This window comes from Genypterus blacodes, unplaced genomic scaffold (assembly GCF_046128005.1).
Source record: "Genypterus blacodes isolate CSIRO-AG114 ecotype Tasmania unplaced genomic scaffold, CSIRO-AGI_Gbla_v1 ptg000284l_1, whole genome shotgun sequence".
Lineage (NCBI taxonomy): Eukaryota > Metazoa > Chordata > Actinopteri > Ophidiiformes > Ophidiidae > Genypterus > Genypterus blacodes.
This window is the reverse complement of record NW_027467075.1, coordinates 40,001-61,385: the sequence shown is the minus strand read 5'-3', so window position 1 is coordinate 61,385 and position 21,385 is coordinate 40,001. Positions and strand designations below refer to the sequence as shown.

General features: G+C 47.1%; 4 protein-coding genes across 5 annotated transcripts; all 4 read left to right on the top strand.

Moving 5' to 3' along the window:
- The first annotated feature begins 1,702 nt into the window (after positions 1–1,702).
- Positions 1,703–2,505, top strand: gnrh2 (gonadotropin-releasing hormone 2). The gene is made up of 3 exons (XM_076136875.1): positions 1,703–1,837; positions 1,943–2,026; positions 2,467–2,505. Exons 1-3 carry the CDS (start codon positions 1,703–1,705, stop codon positions 2,503–2,505), a joined length of 258 nt encoding a protein of 85 aa, XP_075992990.1.
- A 3,000-nt stretch (positions 2,506–5,505) lies between these two features.
- Positions 5,506–7,681, top strand: zmat1 (zinc finger matrin-type 1). Its single transcript, XM_076136884.1, has 5 exons — positions 5,506–5,583; positions 5,693–5,828; positions 5,913–6,200; positions 6,350–6,440; positions 6,513–7,681. Exons 2-5 carry the CDS (start codon positions 5,738–5,740, stop codon positions 7,387–7,389), a joined length of 1,347 nt encoding a protein of 448 aa, XP_075992999.1. The 5' UTR covers positions 5,506–5,583; positions 5,693–5,737; the 3' UTR covers positions 7,390–7,681.
- An 85-nt stretch (positions 7,682–7,766) lies between these two features.
- Positions 7,767–14,552, top strand: cd8b (cd8 beta). Of its 2 annotated transcripts, none has more exons than XM_076136886.1 (7): positions 7,767–7,842; positions 10,492–10,695; positions 11,638–11,976; positions 12,270–12,356; positions 12,522–12,611; positions 13,630–13,663; positions 14,170–14,552. In XM_076136886.1, exons 2-7 carry the CDS (start codon positions 10,644–10,646, stop codon positions 14,177–14,179), a joined length of 612 nt encoding a protein of 203 aa, XP_075993001.1. In that variant the 5' UTR covers positions 7,767–7,842; positions 10,492–10,643; the 3' UTR covers positions 14,180–14,552. The 2 variants fall into 2 exon arrangements, with proteins under 2 accessions (XP_075993001.1, XP_075993000.1); XM_076136885.1 differs by having other exon boundaries at positions 12,519–12,611.
- Positions 14,553–18,991: 4,439 nt separating this feature from the next.
- On the top strand, positions 18,992–20,931 carry cd8a (CD8a molecule). Its single transcript, XM_076136909.1, has 6 exons — positions 18,992–19,253; positions 19,389–19,703; positions 19,784–19,882; positions 19,959–20,066; positions 20,256–20,295; positions 20,402–20,931. The coding sequence occupies exons 1-6, from the start codon at positions 19,073–19,075 to the stop codon at positions 20,451–20,453; spliced, it is 795 nt and encodes a 264-aa protein (XP_075993024.1). The 5' UTR covers positions 18,992–19,072; the 3' UTR covers positions 20,454–20,931.
- The last annotated feature ends 454 nt before the right edge of the window (positions 20,932–21,385 follow it).

The following is a 21,385-nucleotide window of genomic DNA, read 5'->3' as shown; positions in this document are numbered from 1 at the left end:
TGTGTGTGTGTGTGTGTGTGTGTGTGTGTGTGACCAGCAATACACACATATTATATATATATATATATATATATTAAATGAACAGGTTCTGTAGGATCAATTCTATGTTCCACATGTGTCGGTCACTCTGTGGCAGGTGTGAGTCAGTTTAGTGATGGAAGAGTGTGAGCTGTCAGGGGGCGGAGCTCTGTAACAGCAGCTCGTCTCCAGTCAATAGACCTTTACCGGAAATCCCTTGTCCGCCTCTAATTGAGGGGGACGTCGTCAGCATCGGCGTGTTTGCTCGTCTGGTCACGCGATAGAGACGCCCCTCAGAGAGACGCAGCGGGACCAAAGGTCAACTGAGGTCTGGGGCCGGATGTGTGACGGGTCACAGCCATCAGACGAGAGGAAATGGAATCAGCTTGGGTTTGATCTCTTAATGGAGATGATGTCAGGACACATAGACAGTGTTTACATCTATTTCCTGTTTGAATCCAACATAAAGCCTCTGTAAGGTACAGCTCCCCCAAACTGGTTTCAACTGGTCTTTTGTAAGACTGTTGATGTCAAGTATGGACCCCAACACTGATGAACAGAAGGGGAAGTTAAGTCTGTGTTTGTTTGTTTGGAGGATTACTGGAAAAGGTATGAACTGAATTTCATGAAACGTGATGTTCAGGTCAGACAGGAAGGAAGGACACCGCTTTCCACTTTCTTTAATATTGTGAGCCGGGACAATTTGGCAAATTTCTCCAAAACAAGTGTAGAGATGCGGACAAGAACCAATAAATCCTCTAACTGTTACAATTATAGAATCACTGAAGCTTCAAATAGGTACAGAAACATCAAACCACCTCCATGATGGATCCAGGACCACGTCTGGATGGTTCTTGAGTTTGTGACGCTGGGTGACGAGCAGACGAGGGTCCCAGTTGTGCCGCCGCTGTTTGCCAATGATAATTGGAATTGGCCCCCCTGGTCCCTCTGCACGTCTTTGTCCCTGGACATCACTTGACCTGTGGGAATGAACAGAGCAGAGGGGTCAGCGGTGGGCGGGGCATGGAGGGGTGAGTGACAGTGTGGTGGGTAGAGACAAGGGAGGGGGGGTAGAGACGAGGGGGGCGTCTTTTTGGACCGGTACATATATTTAGGAGCAGGATGGGGTCCAGGGGATTCACTGCAGTAACACACTGGAGGAGGAAGATCAGGAGCCAGCGTCTAAACTACGAGCAAAGCCAGCGTCTGGAGGGATCTTAGGGGACGTCTACAAAGTTAAGACTGAGGTAAGGACCTTAAGTTTACAAGTTGTCCCATAATGCTGAATATGAGAGAGAATATGGAGCTGAGAGGAAACCTGGAACTCTTTATGCTCTGACTCCAGAGGTCAGACTTTGTGGGTGTTCTTTATGTTAACCTCAGTAGGAGCGGAGGGGAAACATTCACTGCCTTCTGTGCATTCGGTCTAAACTTCAAGAATAATTAGTTTTGTCGTTGATCGTTTTGCTTTCTGGGAAGTTTTGCCCTCCTGCACCATGATTCCTTCTCCTTACTAAATTTTTGACAATAATTAATGGTAATTTCATATAGAAACATACAAGTATTTCAACAATTTGGACTGAGTTTTGGTTTCTTACACCAGATGCCAAAAGAAAGAAACCCTTTTGTGCAGGTTGTGACTGTGTGTGTGTGTGTGTCTGCCTGCTGCAGGTGCAGATCCAGTATGTGTGCGTCTCGGCTGGTGTTGCTGCTCGGGCTGCTCCTGTGTGTGGGGGCTCACCTGTCCTCCGCCCAGCACTGGTCCCATGGGTGGTACCCAGGAGGGAAGAGGGAGCTGGACTCTTTCGCCACGCCAGAGGTGAGCGCGAACATGAGGACGGTGCGTGTGTGTGCGTGCATGTGTGTGTCACTTTCTCATTTCATTCAGAGAGGACTGCTGTGTGTCATATTGTCTGTTTCCCAGGTTTCAGAGGAGATCAAGCTGTGTGAGGCCGGAGAGTGCAGCTACCTGAGACCCCAGCGCAGGAACATCTTGAGAAACGTTATTGTGAGTGCTGCACTGACGAGGCAGACGAGCTGCTTCATGTTCCACTCTGATGCTCATGAGATTTTAGTCTCAATGTTTCAACCACTTGATCCTGGAAGCAAAAAATATTTCTTTTATAATGTTTGTGTCTCATTCAGCACAGCTTCGTGTGGCAGTCAGCATCGCACGCAATACATCAGGTTTTTTCTCTCTGTTCCGGTTGACAAATGCTGTGTTCTTTCTTTAATGGAACCCGGAAGCCCACTTAATCATCTGGACTTCTGTTTATAGCTATCGATTTATATTCTAGCTAGACCATCAAATAAAATAAAAACACTGCTCAGGCTTAAGTGGTTAAATAACAGAGAGAGAGAGAGAGAGAGAGAGGGAGAGCGAGAGAGAGAGAGGGAGGCTGTACTTGTATGTAACTCTCATGTTGTGTGTTCTCATTCTCTTTACAGCTTGATGCCTTGGCCAGAGAGCTACAGAAGAAAAAGTGACACACACACACACACAGCTTTTCTATCACTAATGTATTGTCAGACCCTCCTCAGTCTATCTGTCATGTCGCACAATTTCTTTGCTGGATTTGCTCATTGTTATTCTATGATATTATGATTTGTCAGGATAATGAATCTTGTGCTCGTCTCCCTACATTAAAAGCAAACTTCATAAATCAACTAAAACATTAAATGTGTCATGAGTGTTTTCATATCATCAGACTGTATATATATGATGAATGAAGTTTGTTTACCCTTCAATAAAGTTTTTATTGTCTGTAAACACAGTGAACATTTTCTTCATTGATGTAATCACTTCAGCTGGGTCGTCATGGAGATGCGCTTCACCTGCTCTGATTGACTGCTGGTGTTTATAAGCGGTTGTCAGTCAGTCACTCGCTTGGTTTGGTTCTCTTTGGTTCTCTTTGGTTCCTTTCTAGTATTTTTTATCCTTTAGTTTAATTTGGTTTCTTTTGTGTCTTTGTTGGATTTAATAAACACTGAAACTCTGAAGCTCATGTGTGATCTCCCTCCTTGACTAAACCCTGATGACCCTATGACCTCACGCTATCAGCCACGTCTTCAGCCGGGTGAGTCAGCAAGCCTGCAAAGCCACATGTGACCCGACTTCACCACCTCCATCAGTGTTAGAGGATGGAGGAGGCATTAGACTCCCACGGTGGAGAGCTTCAGTCTATTTGTGTCGATCATGATGTCAGCAGCTCTTGTTGTTCCATGCTGGCGTTGCAAACCTCAGCAGAGCAGATTTACTGAGGCTCACATGTTTCTGATGGACGCACTCATACTGCACGTTGGCAGCAGTGCTGCAATGAAACGCAGATGTGTTTTATAACAAAGGGCACAGCACTGAAACACTTTCCAGACATCTGCTGCAAAAACAATCAACAGTAGATGATGGGGCAGCAAAATACATTCCAGGGCAAAGATACAGAAACAAAGTCGGTATCGTTATAAAGTAAATAGATCTGTGACACTGTATGAAGTTATAACGAGTGTTTTCTGAGCTTTTGTTGGCTTCTTTCTTTCTTTCTTTGATGAGCTCAAACAAGCATGTGGTTTAAGCATGAGGGTCAAAGTTCAATCTTCCAGGAATAACTTTTTAAATGTTACTGAACCCTTTGCACAAGAAATGACAGAACAAATGTTCTGGAGTGTTATATGGATGAATTTGTCGTGTTTTGATCCAGTTGATGTAACTTTTGTGTGAGATTATAGATAGATGTTGTCTTGTCTCAGTGTTTGAACTGAGTCGGGTCTATCGGCAGTTGCATCTCTGCGCATGCACGTATGTTGTAACAAAGATGGCGTCCAGCAGCAGCGTCTGTACTCCGCTCTGCTATCCGCGCTGTGCGGAGTCAGACGCTGGCTCTCCCTCCTGCAGAGGCCCTAACGCGGCCTCAGTCACAGCCGCAGCCACAGTACCAAACACTAACGTATCTGTCTGTCAGGGGGAAGGTGAGTCGGTCTGCAGGGGCGGGCATTAGCCTCTTAGCTAACGGGCTAGCTACCCCCATGGCGCTAGCTAGCTCCTTAGCTAAGCGCGCTAACGTGACTGACGCGAATTGGGGCAGCTCGTTTATCTACCAGAGTGCGTGCGGGGCGGGCGGTGCGCAGAGTGACCGCAAACATACATACTGAAATATTATAATTATATTATGAGACAGAGAGGGAAACATAACCCGCAACATCCAGCGCCCCTCTGCCCTCAAGAAGATAGCATGAGCTGCTAATAGTCGAGCCTAGAACAGAGTCGAGAGTTAAACCTGTAAATCCGGGTTTGTGCGTTAAACTCCTGGACATTTAATGTCGCCACGAGTCCCTGTAAAGCAGCAGCCAAGCTGATACACTCAGTGAGCTCAGTGAGGCTGCTAAAGCTCGTACACAACAAGCTGTAATTCGTTCATCTTCACCTGTTGACACTCAAACTAGTTTTACTTCCTCAGACATCACAATAAATGTTTATGATGCACATTTATTGTGATTGAAGTTATCTTGACTTTATTACAAATTGCTTATTGTATGAAACAGTCACTGGAGTTTCAGTGTTTTATAATCTGTATAATCCCACTGGTAGTCCCTGTTGCTCACCCCAGCCGTTCCTGGAGAGGGAATTTCTCTTGGAAGTCCTTATCCCGAGATCCTTTTCCTGATTTATTAAGGTTTCCTCGGGAGTTTTTCCTCGTCTTCCTAGAGATCTTTGGGTGGGGTCGGGACTTTCCCTGATGTTGTGAGACGTTGTGTTGTGATATTGGGCTCTACAGAGAAGTTGACTGGATTTGTGTTAGTTCAGTATACGGTTGCTGAGTTCAGACCTCAGGTTCTGGTTCATCTCTGCTCTCTATGATCCGTCAGTCTTCTGTATGTTTCCTCAGTGTTTCAGTTTAAATGTTTGTGTTCCTTCTGCATGGTGACAGGTGAAGGAGCTGAACCGTGTTGGTTTAACTCAATAAAGTCCTGCAGTTGGCCTCTTCCTCTTCCTCACCGTGCTGCTCTGGGTGTCTTGTCTGTAAATGTGAAGTTGTGTCAGAACCTAAAGATAATTCTTTATTATCGCAATAAAGAGTTGAGAGTTCAAATGAGCGTACTTTTGGAGACCAGCTTACTCCAAGAGCTCCAACCAAATGAGTCAGGGGTTCAGATGAACTGTCTCATGTACAGGTTGGGAATCAGCTGTAGTGATGTGTGAAAGCAGAATAAAGAGTTCATCATGTTTGATTGTTGCTTTGTGTTCCGTGTCTCATGATGGGAACATGACGGTGTGTCTGTGTGTGTGTCCTCCCCCACAGGAGCCCTGAGTGAAGAAGAGCTGCTGAGGGGTCTGCTCACCGACAACCACTGCCATGTGTGTGAGGCCGTGCTGCTGTTTGAGTCACAGCGGCTCTCTCACTACGAGGTGTGTGTCTGTGTGTGTGTGTGTCTCCGTGTGCCGAACTTTCGTGGATTCAACCCTTTCTCTCACCCTGACTTCTGTAGGGGAGGAAACATGCTCAGAAGCTCCGGCTGTACCTGCAGGCCAGGAGAGCAGAGAAGAACACCAAAGACTCAGCCGGACCGCAGGTTTGCTCTCTCAAAGCTTAAACTCATAGTCATCTGGTCACATTGTGCCTCAGTGTGCATGTGCTGCTCGTGTAACCAGTCCAGTAAGAGCTGAGTCTGATGTGTGCAGTGGGCTCTGCTGGGTGATAAGGACCGCTTCTGTGAGCTGTGTAACATGGTGTTCAGCTCCGCTGTGGTGGCCACGTCGCATTATAACGGCAAAGTTCATGCCAAACATCTGCGTAAACGAGGCCTTCAGCCCTCAGGTGAGGATTGGACATCAGAGCTGCCATTACTGTCCCTACACGCCGAGTCAATATATGATGGATAATTTCTCTTTGCAATTGTAGATGTCACGGGTGCAGAGCAGCGTAGTTCACCAAGCGCAGCGGCTCAGGCCTCTTCTGATGCTGAGCAGAGATCAGCCGAGCAGGGTGGCGTGATGGAGCGCCTTCAAGCCCCCGCAGCTTCCCCTGGCACAGAGGCGCAGCTGAAGGATCCGAACCGGCGCTGCACTTTATGCGCCGCCTCCTTCAACAATCCCCACATGGCACAGCAGCATTACAATGGACGGAAACACCAAAAGAATCAGGCCAGGCTGGAGCTGCTCAGAACGCTGGGTCAAGACGTCCAACAAGGTGAGGGCCAGGACTCGTCTGCATCCACGTCACTCTGCTCCATCACTCTGTCCTCTGCTTTTTTGGTGTTATCTATAAAAACACCAAAAAAATGAATGAAATGACAGAAATGAAGAAGTTTTTATATTTTGTATCTCTGCCACCTTCAGCCGACAGCCTGCTGTGCCAGATGTGCAGTGTGGAGTTTGACTCAGTGGAGATGTACCAAGCTCACATGCAGGGGAACAAGCATCAGATCAGGTAAGATCCAGAACACACACGTCGTCTGACCACAGAACCAATGGGAACTGACCTGGTGTTGATGTTCTCCAGGGAGAAGAAGGTAGTGGACCTGTGCCAGACCCAGCAGAAGGTCTACAACTCGTTTGCAGACGAACTGGCAGATTACATCCAGGTCCAGAAGGCTCGAGGCGTCGGCCCCAAGAACAGCCAACCTCCTCCTCCTCCTCCTCAGGTCCAAGATAAGCAAGAAGCGGGCAAAGCAGATGCTGCACAAGCCACCAGACCTCTACCCAACCTTCCTTCCTACTCTGGTCCTCCTCTTCAGTCCCATCCTGTCTGTTATTACCCAGCTGAAGCACGGCCTCCTCCCTATCACGGGCCGGTCAGGGGGACGTCCTACGGGTGGGACCGCCCCGTCCCTCCTTCAGGTCACCTACAGTTTACGGGGCAGCGCACAGGTAGGAGGAGGCGCAGGAAGCAGTCCAGCTCCTCTTCCTACACGTCATCATCATCATACTCCTCCTCCTCCTCTTATAGCAGCAGTGACAGTGACGACAGCGACCACAGGCACAGAGAGAAGAAGAGGAGGACCGGACAGCCCAGGAAGGAGGGAGGGAGGAAGGCACAGGTGCAGGAGGAGGACAAGGGCCCGAGGAGGAGGAGGGTAGAGAAGAGAAGGACACCTGAAGACGCAGAGTCGGAAGAGAGAAGGCAGAAGAGGCGGAAAAAACCCAGAAATGCGAGAAAGGGGGAAGAGGAGTTTGTGGAGGACACGGTGGAGAAGAAAGAAGGGACTGAGGAGCAGGAGGAGGCTGAGATGAACGCTGAGCAGCAGGACGCCGGAGAACAGGACGAGGCGGGAAAAGCCAAGTTCAGGAGGGAGAAGAAGAAGACGGTGGCGAAGGAGAGGCTGGACACGAGGACGGAGGAGGAGAAGCTGTGGGACGAGTCCATCCTGGGCTGCTGAGTCCATCCTGGGCTGCTGAGTCCAGTCTGGGCTGCTGAGCTTCTAAATGCATCACAAGTTGGGGGGGTGGGGTTCACCAGCATCGTTTGACAATCGAATAGAATGAAATGGGTCGATGACCCGATGACCTGAAGGTGTTTGTGTCCATAGGCAGGCTAGCTGGCTAGCCTCAGCTCTGTGTTCACAGCTAATGAATGTTTTATCTTTTATGTGTGCTTAAACTCACAGGGAGCTTTAAACTCCTCACCTGCTTTCTTTCTCACTGACACTAAAGTATTTACTTGTATTGATGTGCACATTAATTAAATATGAAGTTATGATGTTAACCCTCATATCACCTTCTCTTCCTTTGCTCGCTGTCTAAAGCTCAGACGAACCTCTGTCTCTTCTTAAAGCCTGTAAATGTCTGAACTCATGAGGAGTCGATGGCCCGCGATCCTCCGGCTGCCTGCGGTGGGTGCTGTTGAGCTTTAATCGTTCCATCAGTGAGTCACAGTAAAAGCCCTCTGAGGTTAAAGCTTAGTCACCGCTCTTCTTTTGAAATTCAGCCTGTTTTCATGGAAAAGGTGCAGCGAAGGGAGAGTTAGGGTCACAACAGGCCGCTGGTGTAGTCTGATGGTCTTGTAGTCTGATGGTCTTGTAGTCTGATGGTCTTGTAGTTTGATGGTCTTGTAGTCTGATGGTCTTGTAGTTTGATGGTCTTGTAGTTTGATGGTCTTGTAGTTTGATGGTCTTGTAGTTTGATGGTCTTGTAGTTTGATGGTCTTGTAGTCTGAACAGCTGCAGAAAGAAAACAAACAGGAGCTGACAAATGATTTTTTGCATTTGCGGTGTTGTTGTGTTTGTGTGCATGTTTGGATGAGTTTAGGTGTTTTGGGTCAAACAGGTGCAAGAGTTCAAAATGAGGACGCAGCCAGAATCCAGCAGCCGCGTCAAAGCAGCACAGGCCTTTGTGGAGCAACACAAAGTGAGTTAAAACAGCACAGTAGAAGCAGCAGCAGCCTTTCAGTGTTTCAGCAGGTTCTCTGCTCCAAAATGACTCACACACTGAGCTTAGAACCAAAGTGTAAGACAGAAGAGGAAACGGCTTTAAACCAGTCTGTGATCTCTGCCTTAGAGGGTTCAGTCTGTCCACAGATCTGTTATGAGATGCTGAGCTTTCAAAGGTGATCTATCAGGAAGACAGACACACACACGCACACAAACACATGCACGCACACAGGCACGCACCCCCCGCCCCCCACACTGTCACTGCTCCTATTTATCTACTTTATTTTAGATGTATCCCATATTATAATCAGTGATCCCTTAAAATGGCTCGCTAGTGTTTGGAAGTTGTTTTAGTTTGAGTTAAAGGTGATGAAGGTGATGAAGGTGTACAGAAAGCAAACAGCCTTCATCCCTCAGAGCGTCGGCGCTCAGAGACCAACAAAGGCTGGAGCGCTCGGCGGGGAGTGGAGCGAGCGAGCGGCTCTGAGGCTCCGAGCCCCCTGAGATCTCCTGTTTTCAAAGAATCCTGCGGTGCGGCTCCTCACCTCGCTCGAGTCCTCGACCCCCGTCAGAGCCGAACCGTGCCCACATCCTCCCCTAAAGACCCCCACCTAGGCACACACACACACTCCACAGGCTCTTAGTTGATCTGGGGGCTTCAGTGTTTTGCGATGAGGCGCCTACATTTGGTTTTAGAACATTTGGCGTCACGATATGTTGAGAAGCCGTTTGTGTTTGAGCTCCAGGGAGAGGACATTTATTTTTCTAAAGACCAAAGGTGTCAAAGCCTCTCAGGGTTTTGTCTCTAAACTCATTTCATATTAGTAACAGGCGTTCACTCGGCGCTTCGTGCTTTGGGATGATGGCTACTTTGGGATTTAACTTGATGGAAGTCGTTGCTAAACAATTAACATACACTAGGAAAGTGACAGTGTGTGTGTGTGTGTGTGTGTGTGTGTGTGTGTGGGGAAAAAACCTCAGGGAAGAACAGAGTCCAGTCAGGTTCTGTAAGTGAAGGCCATCAGAAGCTCAGACAAAAGAGAGGAGTCCAGATGTTTACTCTGAACCTGAGATCAGAGACGATGTCATGTTTATGTTCACGTCTTCACTCTGGGAAAGTGTGCGTTCAGATTTAAACGTTTTAGATTCCAGTTTTTTATTGAGTCGCACGTCGATGTGAAGAGAAAGAAATGAAGTCTCATAAATGTTTTTAAGCTGATTGATCTTTAACTGCAGGAAGTCTGGAGGCAGTGTGAAACATTCAGTCTGGTGAAGTATTAACTTTGTATTGTTGCTAAAGTAACGCAGTGTTTCAATAATAAAAAGTCACTATCTGCAATAAAAAGCTTATTGCAGAAGGAGCTAAAGGAACCCTGGAGCTCGGTGCCACAGTGGAACAGGAGAGGAAATGTTAAAGGTTATTTCACTTAATTTCACCTTTTAAATTCCAAATTGAACGTCTCCATGGCAACATGTGTGTTTAAGGTGCTGAATGTTCAATAATGAAACAAATTTAGCAACACACACACACACACACACAGTAAGCTCATCTACACACAGATCTAAGCTGTTGGGACTTTGCTGTCTGTCATCGTCGCCCTTGAGCAAGGCACAGGAACGCCATCAGAGCAGTGAAAAGGGAGAATGAACGTAAAGGAAGAGACGTAATATTAAGTAAAAGTAATGCACACACACACACACACACACACACACACACACACACACACACACACACACACACACACACACACAGAGGTGAACTCACGGCTGAAGTAGTAGAGCGTGGTGTGTGTGTGAGAACACCGGGTTGCACACCTGGTCAGAGGCCACACACACACACAAACTGCTGCTCCCGATCATCATCTGTGCTCCACTGTCCTAGAAACTCTCCGTCTTCTTGCAGGGACAATATTGTTTTAAAACATTTATTTATTTTCTTAGGAGCTTTTTAAATCAGTAAACGTTGAAATGTGATAAAGTTTGTTTCATTGCATGTGTGTGCGTGTTTGTGCATGTGTGTGCGTGTGTGTGTGCGTGTGTGCGCGTGTGTGTGTGTGTGTGTGCCCGTGTGTGTGTGTGTGTGTGTGTGTGTGTGTGTGGCCTCTCTGATAGGCCCCTGGTGTGTCACTTCGGGGTGTTACCTTGACAACTCAGAGCTGTGACAGCTCAGTTCCTCCCATCACCTCTGACTGACAGCAGGAAAGAAAAGAAAGTATCAGGACCGACTGAACCGCCACACACACACACGCTGGTGAACTGGCAAGATGACCCGACTGCTGGTGTGGACGGTGCTGACTGTGTCCGTGTGGACGTTAGGTAAGAGAGCGCGACGACACACACACACACACACACACACACTCACACACACTCGGCCTGTGAGCGCCGCCATGTCGTTGCTGCTGGTTGAAGCTAAATCGTGTTTACGTTGATCAGATTCAGCTCTTTCTCTCTCTCTCTCTCTCTCTCTCTCTCTCGCTTCAGTTTCCTCTCTACTGCAACATTATGGAACAAACCAACACAACGTTGTGACCTTTGAGTCTTCGTGTCTCAAACCTCCTCAGCAGTTCCTCATGTTTATATCTGTGTTCTTTAGAATGAGATCCTTACGTGTGTGTGTGTGTACTGCAGGGATGAAACGTGTTCAGTCACCTCGATGCTAAATGGAGCAAATAGCATCTGTGTATGTGTGTGTGTGTGTGTGTGTGTGTGTGTCTGTACACTGAGGCCTTTGTTTCGTAGGTTCTATAGATCTGATGTCTCGCTCTTCAACATTGTGCATTCGCGCGGTCTCCTTTTCTGTAATCCAGGTGAATTTGACCTTTTTAACCTTTGGCACTGCTGCTAAATGTTTCATCAGGGCAAACAGAGCTTCTGAGTGTGTGTGTGTGTGTGTGTATGTTGAAATATACAAACATTTAAATGCTGGAGGATTCTAAAATTAGATGAGACGGCATTTCCACTTAAGTCGTCCTTAAAGATCCTCTAAACGTTGCGCAAACGCCGAGCTCGTCTTCACGCTGAGGCGCTTTACGAAACGCCGTCTGCTCTGCTCGCTGTTTCTTCATAGTTCAGCTTCATTTCCATTATTGTGAAACAAGAATGGAATAAAACTCGATTACAAGTCACCTTCAAATGAATGTTCTCAGATTTCCGTCTCACACTCGCTCGGCTTCTCCCTCTAAATGGCGGCTGAGTGTTCTTCCTCAGACGCTCTTGGGTTTGCTGTGGTTGACGCTCCGCTCCTGTTTCCCCTCTCAGGTTCTTGTCTGGTCCAGGAGCAAGAGCCGGTCCTCTACCCTAAAGTCGGCACCTCGCAGACCATCAGGTGCAACGGCGCCTGTTCGTCCTGCGTCTACGTCTTCTGGTTCCGCACGTTGCCCAGCAAAAACGCCGTAGAGTACCTGGGCCGGTACGATGACGCCGATACCTCCAAGTACGGCGGGGAAGTGGACAAGCGCCGCTTCAAATTCAGCAAGAGCGGCGCCTTCCAGCTCCGGATCGTCAACTTGACCGAAGCCGACGCGGGAGTTTACACCTGCGTCCTGAAGGGCCAGAGCCTGGTGCCGTGGGAGCCCGGGGTTCTGCTGCGACCCGGAGGTCCGTACGACGAGTTTCAGTGTGAAGAAGCTGCAGCATGACTCAGCATTTCTACTGTATTAGTTTCTATCAAAGATGTTCAATCTACACATTTATAAATTCAGTCTAGTTTAAATTCTGGGGTTAGGGTGTGACTGAGCTCGTTTGGTTCTGATCCAAACCTCGTCTTGTGTTTGACCTTCCTGAGCGTTTCACGGTCGCAGCTAAACATGGCGGGCAAACAGTTAGCGTGTCAGAGTGGCTTGTTGGGGCGTTCAGCTGCTTATGAATGTTTGATCTGTGATCTCTGACAGAGACGGCGCCAACAATGCCGCCCCCCATCAAGCCCAAACCCCCGCACAGGCCTTTCTGCCCCTGCCCCAAGAAGAAGCCCACACGCGGTGCGCTGTCACACACACACACACACACTCACACACACACACACGCACACACACACACACACACACTCACACACACGCACACGCACACACGCTCACACACACTGACCCTTCTGACCCGTCCTGGTTTCTACCTGATGGTCTCTGGTCTCTGTGTCTCTGCAGCAGGAAGCTGTGGCTCTCTGGTCCTCTGGCCCCTGGTTGGAGTTCTGGCCGGATTGAGCGTCGCTCTCCTCTCCACGCTTTACTACTTCAGCCGTGAGTTCACCTCTGATTCATGTCTGTCTCTCTGTCTGTCTCTCTGTCCCTCTCTCTGTCTGTCTCCCCGTCTGTCTCTCAGTCCGTCTCCCTGTCTGTCTCTTAGTCCGTCTCCCTGTCTGTCTCCCCGTCCGTCTCCCTGTCCGTCTCCCTGTCTGTCTCCCCGTCCGTCTCCCCGTCTGTTTCCCCGTCTGTCTACCCGTCCGTCTCCCTGTCTGTCTACCCGTCCGTCTCCCTGTCCGTCTCCCTGTCTGTCTCCCTGTCTGTCTACCCGTCCGTCTCCCTGTCTGTCTCCCCGTCCGTCTCCCCGTCCGTCTCCCTGTCTGTCTACCCGTCCGTCTCCCTGTCCGTCTCCCTGTCTGTCTCCCCATCCGTCTCCCTGTCCGTCTCCCCGTCCGTCTCCCCGTCTGTTTCCCCGTCTGTCTACCCGTCCGTCTCCCTGTCTGTCTACCCGTCCGTCTCCCTGTCCGTCTCCCTGTCTGTCTCCCTGTCTGTCTACCCGTCCGTCTCCCTGTCTGTCTCCCCGTCCGTCTCCCCGTCCGTCTCCCTGTCTGTCTACCCGTCCGTCTCCCTGTCCGTCTCCCTGTCCGTCTCCCTGTCTGTCTCCCCGTCTGTCTACCCGTCCGTCTCCCTGTCCGTCTCCCTGTCCGTCTCCCTGTCCGTCTCCCTGTCTGTCTCCCCACCCGTCCGTCTCCCTGTCTGTCTACCCGTCCGTCTCCCTGTCTGTCTCCCCGTCCGTCTCCCCGTCTCGCCTGTCTGATTTGGAGTTTCTCTATCTGCACTGATCCTTATGAGACATCTGTCCAGTTGTGTGTGGACCAGGGGGAAGAACCTGCTCAGTTTCGGTGCTGATCCAGGTCCAGGGACGTTCTGATGAACCGTTTCTATCTGAACCTTCATGTGGAGCTTCTTTCTGCTTCATAGTTCCAGTTTCAGACGATCAATAGACTCCGTCTGGCTTCAGGTCTAATTTCTGCATTGATTGACTGTTCTATCTGTTTTGTTTCCTTGGTTACAGGTCTGCCCAAAAAGTGTCGACACCGCTTGGTGAAGTAAGCAGACTTCAGTGTGTTCAGCTTCATGCTTCAGTGTGTTCAGCTTCAGTGTGTTCAGCTTCATGCCTCAGTGTGTTCAGCTTCATGCTTCAGTGTGTTCAGCTTCAGTGTGTTCAGCTTCAGTGTGTTCAGCTTCAGTGTGTTCAGCTTCTGTGTGTTCAGCTTCATGCCTCAGTGTGTTCAGCTTCAGTGTGTTCAGCTTCATGCCTCAGTGTGTTCAGCTTCATGCTTCAGTGTGTTCAGCTTCAGTGTGTTCAGCTTCATGCCTCAGTGTGTTCAGCTTCATGCTTCACTGTGTTCAGCTTCAGTGTGTTCAGCTTCAGTGTGTTCAGCTTCATGCCTCAGTGTGTTCAGCTTCATGCTTCACTGTGTTCAGCTTCAGTGTGTTCAGCTTCAGTGTGTTCAGCTTCAGTGTGTTCAGCTTCATGCCTCAGTGTGTTCAGCTTCATGCCTCAGTGTGTTTACACTTGTGTCTCTGATCTGCTCTGCTCCTGTCCACCAAGGAAAAGGTGAAGACCTGAAGACCTGAGGGGACGAGACCACAGCTGAGACCCAGTGCGGCCCCGTGTGTGTGTGTGTGTGTGTGTGCGTGTGCGTGTGCGCGTGTGTGTGTGTTTCACCTGCTGTAACATGAACTGTGTGTGTTCCTGCAGAGCTTCACAGACGGGAAGAAGAAACACAGAGTTCTGATCCAAGAGCTGCAGTTTCTCATCTAAAGTCATGCTTTCTATTTGTAAATAAACTTGTTTTACACTTGTTACACACACACACACACACACACACACACACTGGGTCATGTCTGGAGGTGATCTTCTCACTTTAGCAGGTCTGAACTTCTGTAACGTTTAAGGGACGTCTTGGATTTTGACTCGGACTCAGACTCGAGTCACGGTTTTGCTGTTTATCAGAATCAGGCTGAACTTTGACACCGGAGGCTTTGACAGACTTGTGACTCCACATGTGAATCTCGTGCGGTCGGCAAAGACTCGATTCCTTCAACAAGTCAACCATAAAAGTCTCTGAATCCATTCTTCTGTCTCCAAGTTACCCTGTCGTCCACGACAACCAAAGCGTGTCTGAGTCTCAATCTTCCATGTTTGGATGTGAATTTGAGTCATGTGTGTGAAGAGCTGTAAGGAGTGTGTGAAGGTTTGAACCTGAGCTCCTCTTCTGCTCGTTCTCCTTCATGTTTCTGTGTTTATGAGCTGTTTGTGTTTGATTCAGCGATGCGTTCACTGTCTGTCTGTCTGATCAGGAAATGTCACCGTCCAGTTGATTTTTATGCTCAATTGTCAATAAATATGGTGTGAAATCAATCAGTCACCTTGGTCTCTGACTTCCTGTGCTTCTGTTAGTGAGGTTGAGAACCCGAGCACACTGAGCAGCGACACGTGAGGGGTTTGGTGCCTTGCTCAGCGGCACTGAGGACAAAGTGAATGAATGGAGGTTTATCTGTTACTCTGGTGCAGCCCTGCATTCTGAGTTGGTTGTGTACATCTCTAAGGTGTGTGTGTGTGTGTGTGTGTGTGTGTTACTTCCATCATCAATATTGTGTTCTGCGGAAGTTGAGTAGGTGAGTGTGAGGGTTCAGTTTCTTCCATCAGTTTCGGTGAACTTGCATAACGATCGCTTGCTCTCGAACACAAAGCCAGCAGTAGGACAGTGTGTGTGTGTGTGTTACAAAAGCTCTCTCTCTCTCTCTCTCTCTCTCTCTCTCCTTCTCTGTCTCGCACACACTCATGCACGCTGACACACCTGTGTGACAGAGGGGTGTAAAGGCACAAGTGTGTGTTGGCAGTGGTTGAGGTCTTGCGTGCGTGTGTGCGCGCGACCCTTTTCCTGTGTGCAGCAGCAGAGACGTTCAGTCAGATGGCGCCGCCTCGCTCAGCTTTGAGCCGCTCAGCGAGTCTCCGAAACAAAACGACCACAAACGCACCACAGGCAGACCGCAAGCACACACACACACACACACACACACAGGGGCGTACTTCTGAGATGACAATTCGTTGAAAAACACTTGAACGCAGCTTGTTGTTGAAGTGTTTTATTGTGTTAATGTTCAAATCCAACAGAAGCTCACAGTGAAGGAGGCACCAGGATGTCATAATCATTATACAATCTTTGTCTCCATTCTGACCACCAGTCACTCGTGTGTGTGTGTGTGTGTGTGTGTGTGTGTGTTATTATTTAGTTTTAGAAGCGGGACGGAAGCTTCAGAGCATCGTGTTGCGTTCATGTGCGTCAGGGAACTGTTCAAACGCTAAAACAGAATTATTAAAGTGATACTGCAGCTTTTACATTGGATTTCATGGTTACCAGGACGATGCTGCTGTTGTTGTAAATTGCAGCATTCTGGAGATATTTGGATATTTGGTTGATCTTTGTGCTGAAGCCTCTAAAAGTTTATCAGTTTGATTTCAATTTAAATTCACACACGGTTAGAAACAGATCAGGAGTCAAACACAGAGGAAAGATTTCACCAAATTAATGTGACAAAACAGAAGTTTATTATTTACAAAAGTCCGTTTTGTTTGTCGAACTGTGTCCAGTGTTTTTATTATTATAGAAAATAAATAAAAAGCTGTCAATAAATGTTATATGAAGCTTGATGAATTAAATACATTTATGTTAAAATAAAATAAAAGCATATCTAAGTTTCACCACATAAGCAAACAAAATCATTCCGTGTTCTTATATTTATCAGTATAATGATAATGAAGGAAGCAGAGGAGACGATCTGCCGTCTGCTCGCAGCTCCGTGTGCTGAGGAGTTATAGAACAGATACTTAAAACCTAAAATGACGTAAAAAACATTCACTGTGTTCATTTATTCTTCCCTTCTGAGTGTCAATGGTATTTTGCAGCTTTTTAACAGAAACGAGAACAAATTAAAATGGATTTGAACATTTAATTATACTTAAGTTTCAAAACTCTTCTTCTATAAAGTAACTGAATATAATATAATATAACATAATATACCTTTATATAATATAATCTCATATAATAAAGGACATGTTTTCTGTCTGTTGTGTTCTGCAGCATCTTTACCTCAGTATCTCCGTCTGTGTCATGTGAAGGTGATAAACAATCTCATTTGCATTATTTGACATCTTTAGAATATGACTTGTCCATCACCTACATATCTGTTACATCTGTATATGATGTAGTACATATTAACACTTCTGGTTGGATGCTATCTGCATTTCATCGTCTTGTACTCTAATCTAAACTCTTCATCATGTAACATGTGATCTTTACATGGCGTGACGTTCAGCAACATATAGAACGATCACAACGCTCCGGAACACTTTGGTCTCTGAAGGTCAAAGTGTCACACACACACACACACACACACACGCACACACACATCTTCAGTGTCACATGTTGACACCAGCGTCTTCCTCACATCACTAAAGGAGTCCTACACATGTTTACATTACAGAAGACAGAGAATGAAATGAATTGAAGCATGGTAACAGAATCCAGTCTAAACCTGTAATCCAGTTTGGATGTGGCTCTCGTTTCTCTGCCCTGCTTCTCTTAAACATCGCCATGGAAACGGTTCAAACCCTCTCTCTCTCCCTCTTGGTGACGTATTCACGCGTCTGAGTTCAATTCTTCCTGGACGCCATCAGGCCTCCATTTCTACTTACTTCGTCTTGACGCCCTCGGCAGCTTCCCGTCCCATGATGCCTACAGCCGTCGCCTTGGTGACAGAGCAGCAACAGAGAGACACAAAGATCCAGTTTGATACGGATATCGATCGGTTTAGAAGTCTGATGCTCTTTGAGAATGTGAAGGACCTCCGACTGTGTTTGACTGTGAAGTAGTTCAGCTCAGGGAACTCTGACTGACTTCCCCTGGTCACACACACACACACACACACACCAACACACCCATACACACAAACACACACAGACACACATGGACGTTTCAGGAAGGAGACCTCCTGTGTGACTAAGACAGGGAAGCCCATGCAGGTGAGACATTAATCTGTGTGTGTGTGTGTGTGTGTGTGTGTGTGTGTGTGTGTGTGTGAGTGAGTCAGTGTTGAAGCAGAGCGATGGAAAGGTGCAGGGGCAGACTGAAAGTGTTCTTTCTGGGTCTTCCCTCATCAACAGAATCCCCTGCTTACTGAAAACGGCACACGAAACCTGAAACTGAGCCACGGTTCCATTATTGTTTCCTTTGAAATGTCAAGAGTCAAAGATGAAAAGAAAAGAGAGAAGAAGAAGAAGAAGCAAATAACACAATATCTCATCAATACACGAGCACTTAATACTCTCTCTCTCTCTCTCTCTCTCTCCCTCCTCCCACCTATGGAACAAACTAATCGCCCACCTCCTTACTGGATGTCGACCCCCCCCCCCCCCCCCCCCCCCCCCCCGTGTTACCAAATCTCTGCCTTTTCTTTCCGTCACTGTAGAGGAAACCTGAGGCGTCCTGTGTTGCTTCATATTAGAGCTGCAGCTTCCTCAGCCGACCTGAGGGGAGCTGCACGCCTCCACAGCCCCAGATCAGATCTGATCTGATCTGATCTGATCTGATCTGATCTCAGCTTTCAGTTCTGTATTAATAACGCTCTGTGTTGTGATCCTCGCCACTGGGACGTCGCTGTCTATGGACGGTTCTTACTGCTGAGAACAAATCACATAAACATGAAACTGGCTGTGTCTCCATGTTTATACTCTCCAGTGTGATTTAGCGTTGGTTGATCATTTTGACCCTCTTGGACCTGATTGGTGCTCGGACTCGGAATCAAGAATCAAGACTGCTTTTGCTGCCACCTAGTGGTTGAAAATGACAGATCGCTGCAGTGAAAAACATCACCTTATACAGTAGTGACAGTGCGTGTGTGTGTGTGTGTGTGTGTGTGTGCGTGTGTTACATCTCTGTAGGGTGTGGCCAGTAGTGTAACAGAGTTAAAACTATCATTCTTTTGAATATGATATAATATAATGTAATATAATTTTTAGATTTTTTTGGCTGAATAGTTTTACTGAAGAAAATATTTTTTGTGTTTCCGGGTCGACATAAATCTTAGAAATTGCACAAACACACAGATACAAACAAACAACCATGACAAAAGGAGAGAGAGAGAAAAAGATCAGAGGTCAAAGGTCAGCCAGAGAGCTTTTTGTCATTTTCTTGCTCATGGACACTTCAGCAGTTTGCCCCCCCGAGGCCTCTGAGTGAGTAAAGACTCTCACTCAGTGTGTCTCAGCGTGTCTCAGTGTGCTCCATGGTGCTCTCGTTCCTCCTCAGCTCCTCAGCCTGTAGATCTGTAGTTTTTGGATGAACTCTTTTGGGGTCACAGGGTGACGTGGAGCTCTGGAGCTGTGGCTCGGTGGGCTTCACTTCAAACAGCGTGCAGACCAGCATGTTGCAGAATCTTCTGCAGCTGCAATGATCTCATTTGTCAGAAGAGGAAGAGCAGCAGGTTACAGGTGGGCGTGGTTTGACACCTCTGCATTATCGCTCAGCACACAAACGCCACAGAGACGTGTTTTGGCAACTTTTAGCGTCTGCGACATGAAAATGGACCCAAAATGGATTGGAACTCTGCTGATTCTGGCGTTCTGTCACAGTAAGTTCAGGCTGAGTCTGATTTTAAGCTCGTTGGGTGCTTCCAGGTTCCTCTGGCCTGAGACGCCATCTTCTGCAGCTGAAACAGAGAGATGAAACCTGAAGCAGTAACATGAATGTGACTCTATGCTTCCAGATGTTGCTCCAGAAGCTGGTGAGGTGCATTTACTGAATGAGGGAGAGAATCATGATATCAACTGCATACCATCTCAGAAGGGCACAGTAAATTTCTGGTTCCGCTCTCTGGACGACGCCGGCCTGGAGTTCATCGTGTCTTCCACTCATGATGGTCAACTCAAGGTGGCATCCAAATCTGCATCCATCACATTGGCGTCGGCAAACAAAATAAAGCTGAAGTCGTTCCAGAGAGCGAAGGACAGCGGCCTGTACAGCTGCGCCTCACTTTACCAGAACCAGCTGTTCTTCGGTCTGGCGACTCGACTGGCTGGAGGTTTGGATTTAGCTTAAAGGATTAACAAGTGATCATGATGAGGAGACGATCTTGTTAAAGCCACTTTGCTTTCCCTTCAGTAAAAATGCCTGAAATCACAACAAAAGCAACGACGACGACCACGGCGAACGTTTCCACGACGACCAAGGCGTGCGTCTGTGAAGCCACAAAGAAACACAGTAATGCTTCTTCATCATATTTCTATATGTGAACATGAGTGTGTGAACGTGTTGTAACCAAGCGAGGCGTCCACAGAGGAGATCAGTCCGGCCCTGATGTGTGATCCCCTCATCCTGGGACCTCTGGCTGCCAGCTGCGGCCTTCTTCTTCTGCTCCTCATCATCACCATCTTGTACTGCAACCGTGAGTCTATATAATGGAGTGTGTGTGTGTGTGTGTGTATACAGGGAGACGGCTTTGGCTTTAAAGAACCTTTTCAAAATTGTTGATATTTGTCTGATATTTAAAATTGATTCACTTTCTATATTTTATAACAATCTTGATGTAAAGCGCGCGTGTGTGTGTGTGTGTGTGTGTGTGTGTGCGCTGCAGGAGTAAGGACGCGGCGATGTCCTCACCATTACAGAAGAAAGTGAGTTTTCTCTCCGTTCCCTTCCAGCGTTTCATCCAAATCCTCACATGAATACTCACATGTATGTAAAGTAAACATGTTAAATCCTAAACGTTCTCTCGCTCAGACCAGGCAAGGCTCCAGTGAAGCAGATGGAGATGCTCCAGAGACACGTCTGATCGCTTCACCGCCTTTAGATCATTATATTACATCACATTTAATATAAATAATCTGACAAACATTTTTCGAAATGTCACTTTTACAGTTTAAAGACAATTGAGCTCATTAAATTTATGTTAAATTTGCCCGCAACAAGCTACAAAGTTAGCATTTATTTACTAAAGATAATAAAACAAATTTAACTGCAGGTGATATTAAAATGTAAACGTTCCCTTGTGTATATTCTTATGTTTCTATCCTGTAAAGTTTGTAGAGAAATCCGTTTAAATCGACTGTATTTCCTGTTTTTCGTTTATTTCCCCGTCTGTATTTTTCTCTCTATTAAACAACAAATTAAAGATTTTATTAAATTTAAATAAGAATTTAAATTTCCTTTGCATGCTTCAAAAATGTATGAAATGTTTTTTATTTTAAATATTTAAATTAAATCAAAAAGTCAAACTCTGTGAAACACGAAGGCTTTTGCTCTATTTTTTATATTCAAACATTAAAGTTTAAATTTCATCTGTAGATTTGTCGAGCTGTAAAAATAAGGAAATAAAATCGTCAGCGATAAATAAAAACTCAGGAAGTCTTTGTCTCTTCGTCACGCTATACATCAGATGAGCACTTTATTCTTTATTCATATTTCATTTCCGTCAGCACATCAAACCCTCATCAGTTTCCCAATCATCATCATCTTCATCATCTTCATCATCAGTCATCCAGGAGCTCCACACCAAACAAACACAAATATAAAGTTTTTAGATGGAAGTTGGTGCAGAAAAAAGCACAACACTCAGCTTTGCCTCGGCCCCCCCTCCCCCCGCGCCCCCCCGCTGAGAGAAAAGGAAGTGTGGGTTGCTACGACAACCCAGAGCGAAAATACCGCAAAGTCAGGACGAGAGAGAAACACTTTGACAGGAGAGTCGATCGTCCCCGTGCAGCTCAA

What these genes read in the sequence shown, in the direction of transcription:
- gnrh2 (XM_076136875.1), top strand. Translation starts at nt 1,703, where the DNA reads ATGTGTGCGTCTCGGCTGGTGTTGCTGCTCGGGCTGCTCCTGTGTGTG. An exon ending in ACTCTTTCGCCACGCCAGAG is followed by an intron (nt 1,838 to 1,942) that starts GTGAGCGCGAAC and finishes TCTGTTTCCCAG; the next exon opens with GTTTCAGAGGAGATCAAGCT. An exon ending in ACATCTTGAGAAACGTTATT is followed by an intron (nt 2,027 to 2,466) that starts GTGAGTGCTGCA and finishes TTCTCTTTACAG; the next exon opens with CTTGATGCCTTGGCCAGAGA.
- zmat1 (XM_076136884.1), top strand. Translation starts at nt 5,738, where the DNA reads ATGGTGTTCAGCTCCGCTGTGGTGGCCACGTCGCATTATAACGGCAAA. An exon ending in ACGAGGCCTTCAGCCCTCAG is followed by an intron (nt 5,829 to 5,912) that starts GTGAGGATTGGA and finishes TTGCAATTGTAG; the next exon opens with ATGTCACGGGTGCAGAGCAG. An exon ending in GGGAACAAGCATCAGATCAG is followed by an intron (nt 6,441 to 6,512) that starts GTAAGATCCAGA and finishes GATGTTCTCCAG; the next exon opens with GGAGAAGAAGGTAGTGGACC.
- cd8b (XM_076136885.1), top strand. Translation starts at nt 10,644, where the DNA reads ATGACCCGACTGCTGGTGTGGACGGTGCTGACTGTGTCCGTGTGGACG. An exon ending in CAAGAAGAAGCCCACACGCG is followed by an intron (nt 12,357 to 12,518) that starts GTGCGCTGTCAC and finishes GTGTCTCTGCAG; the next exon opens with CAGGAAGCTGTGGCTCTCTG. An exon ending in CACGCTTTACTACTTCAGCC is followed by an intron (nt 12,612 to 13,629) that starts GTGAGTTCACCT and finishes CCTTGGTTACAG; the next exon opens with GTCTGCCCAAAAAGTGTCGA.
- cd8a (XM_076136909.1), top strand. Translation starts at nt 19,073, where the DNA reads ATGATCTCATTTGTCAGAAGAGGAAGAGCAGCAGGTTACAGGTGGGCG. An exon ending in GGCGACTCGACTGGCTGGAG is followed by an intron (nt 19,704 to 19,783) that starts GTTTGGATTTAG and finishes CTTTCCCTTCAG; the next exon opens with TAAAAATGCCTGAAATCACA. An exon ending in CCTCACCATTACAGAAGAAA is followed by an intron (nt 20,296 to 20,401) that starts GTGAGTTTTCTC and finishes TCTCTCGCTCAG; the next exon opens with ACCAGGCAAGGCTCCAGTGA.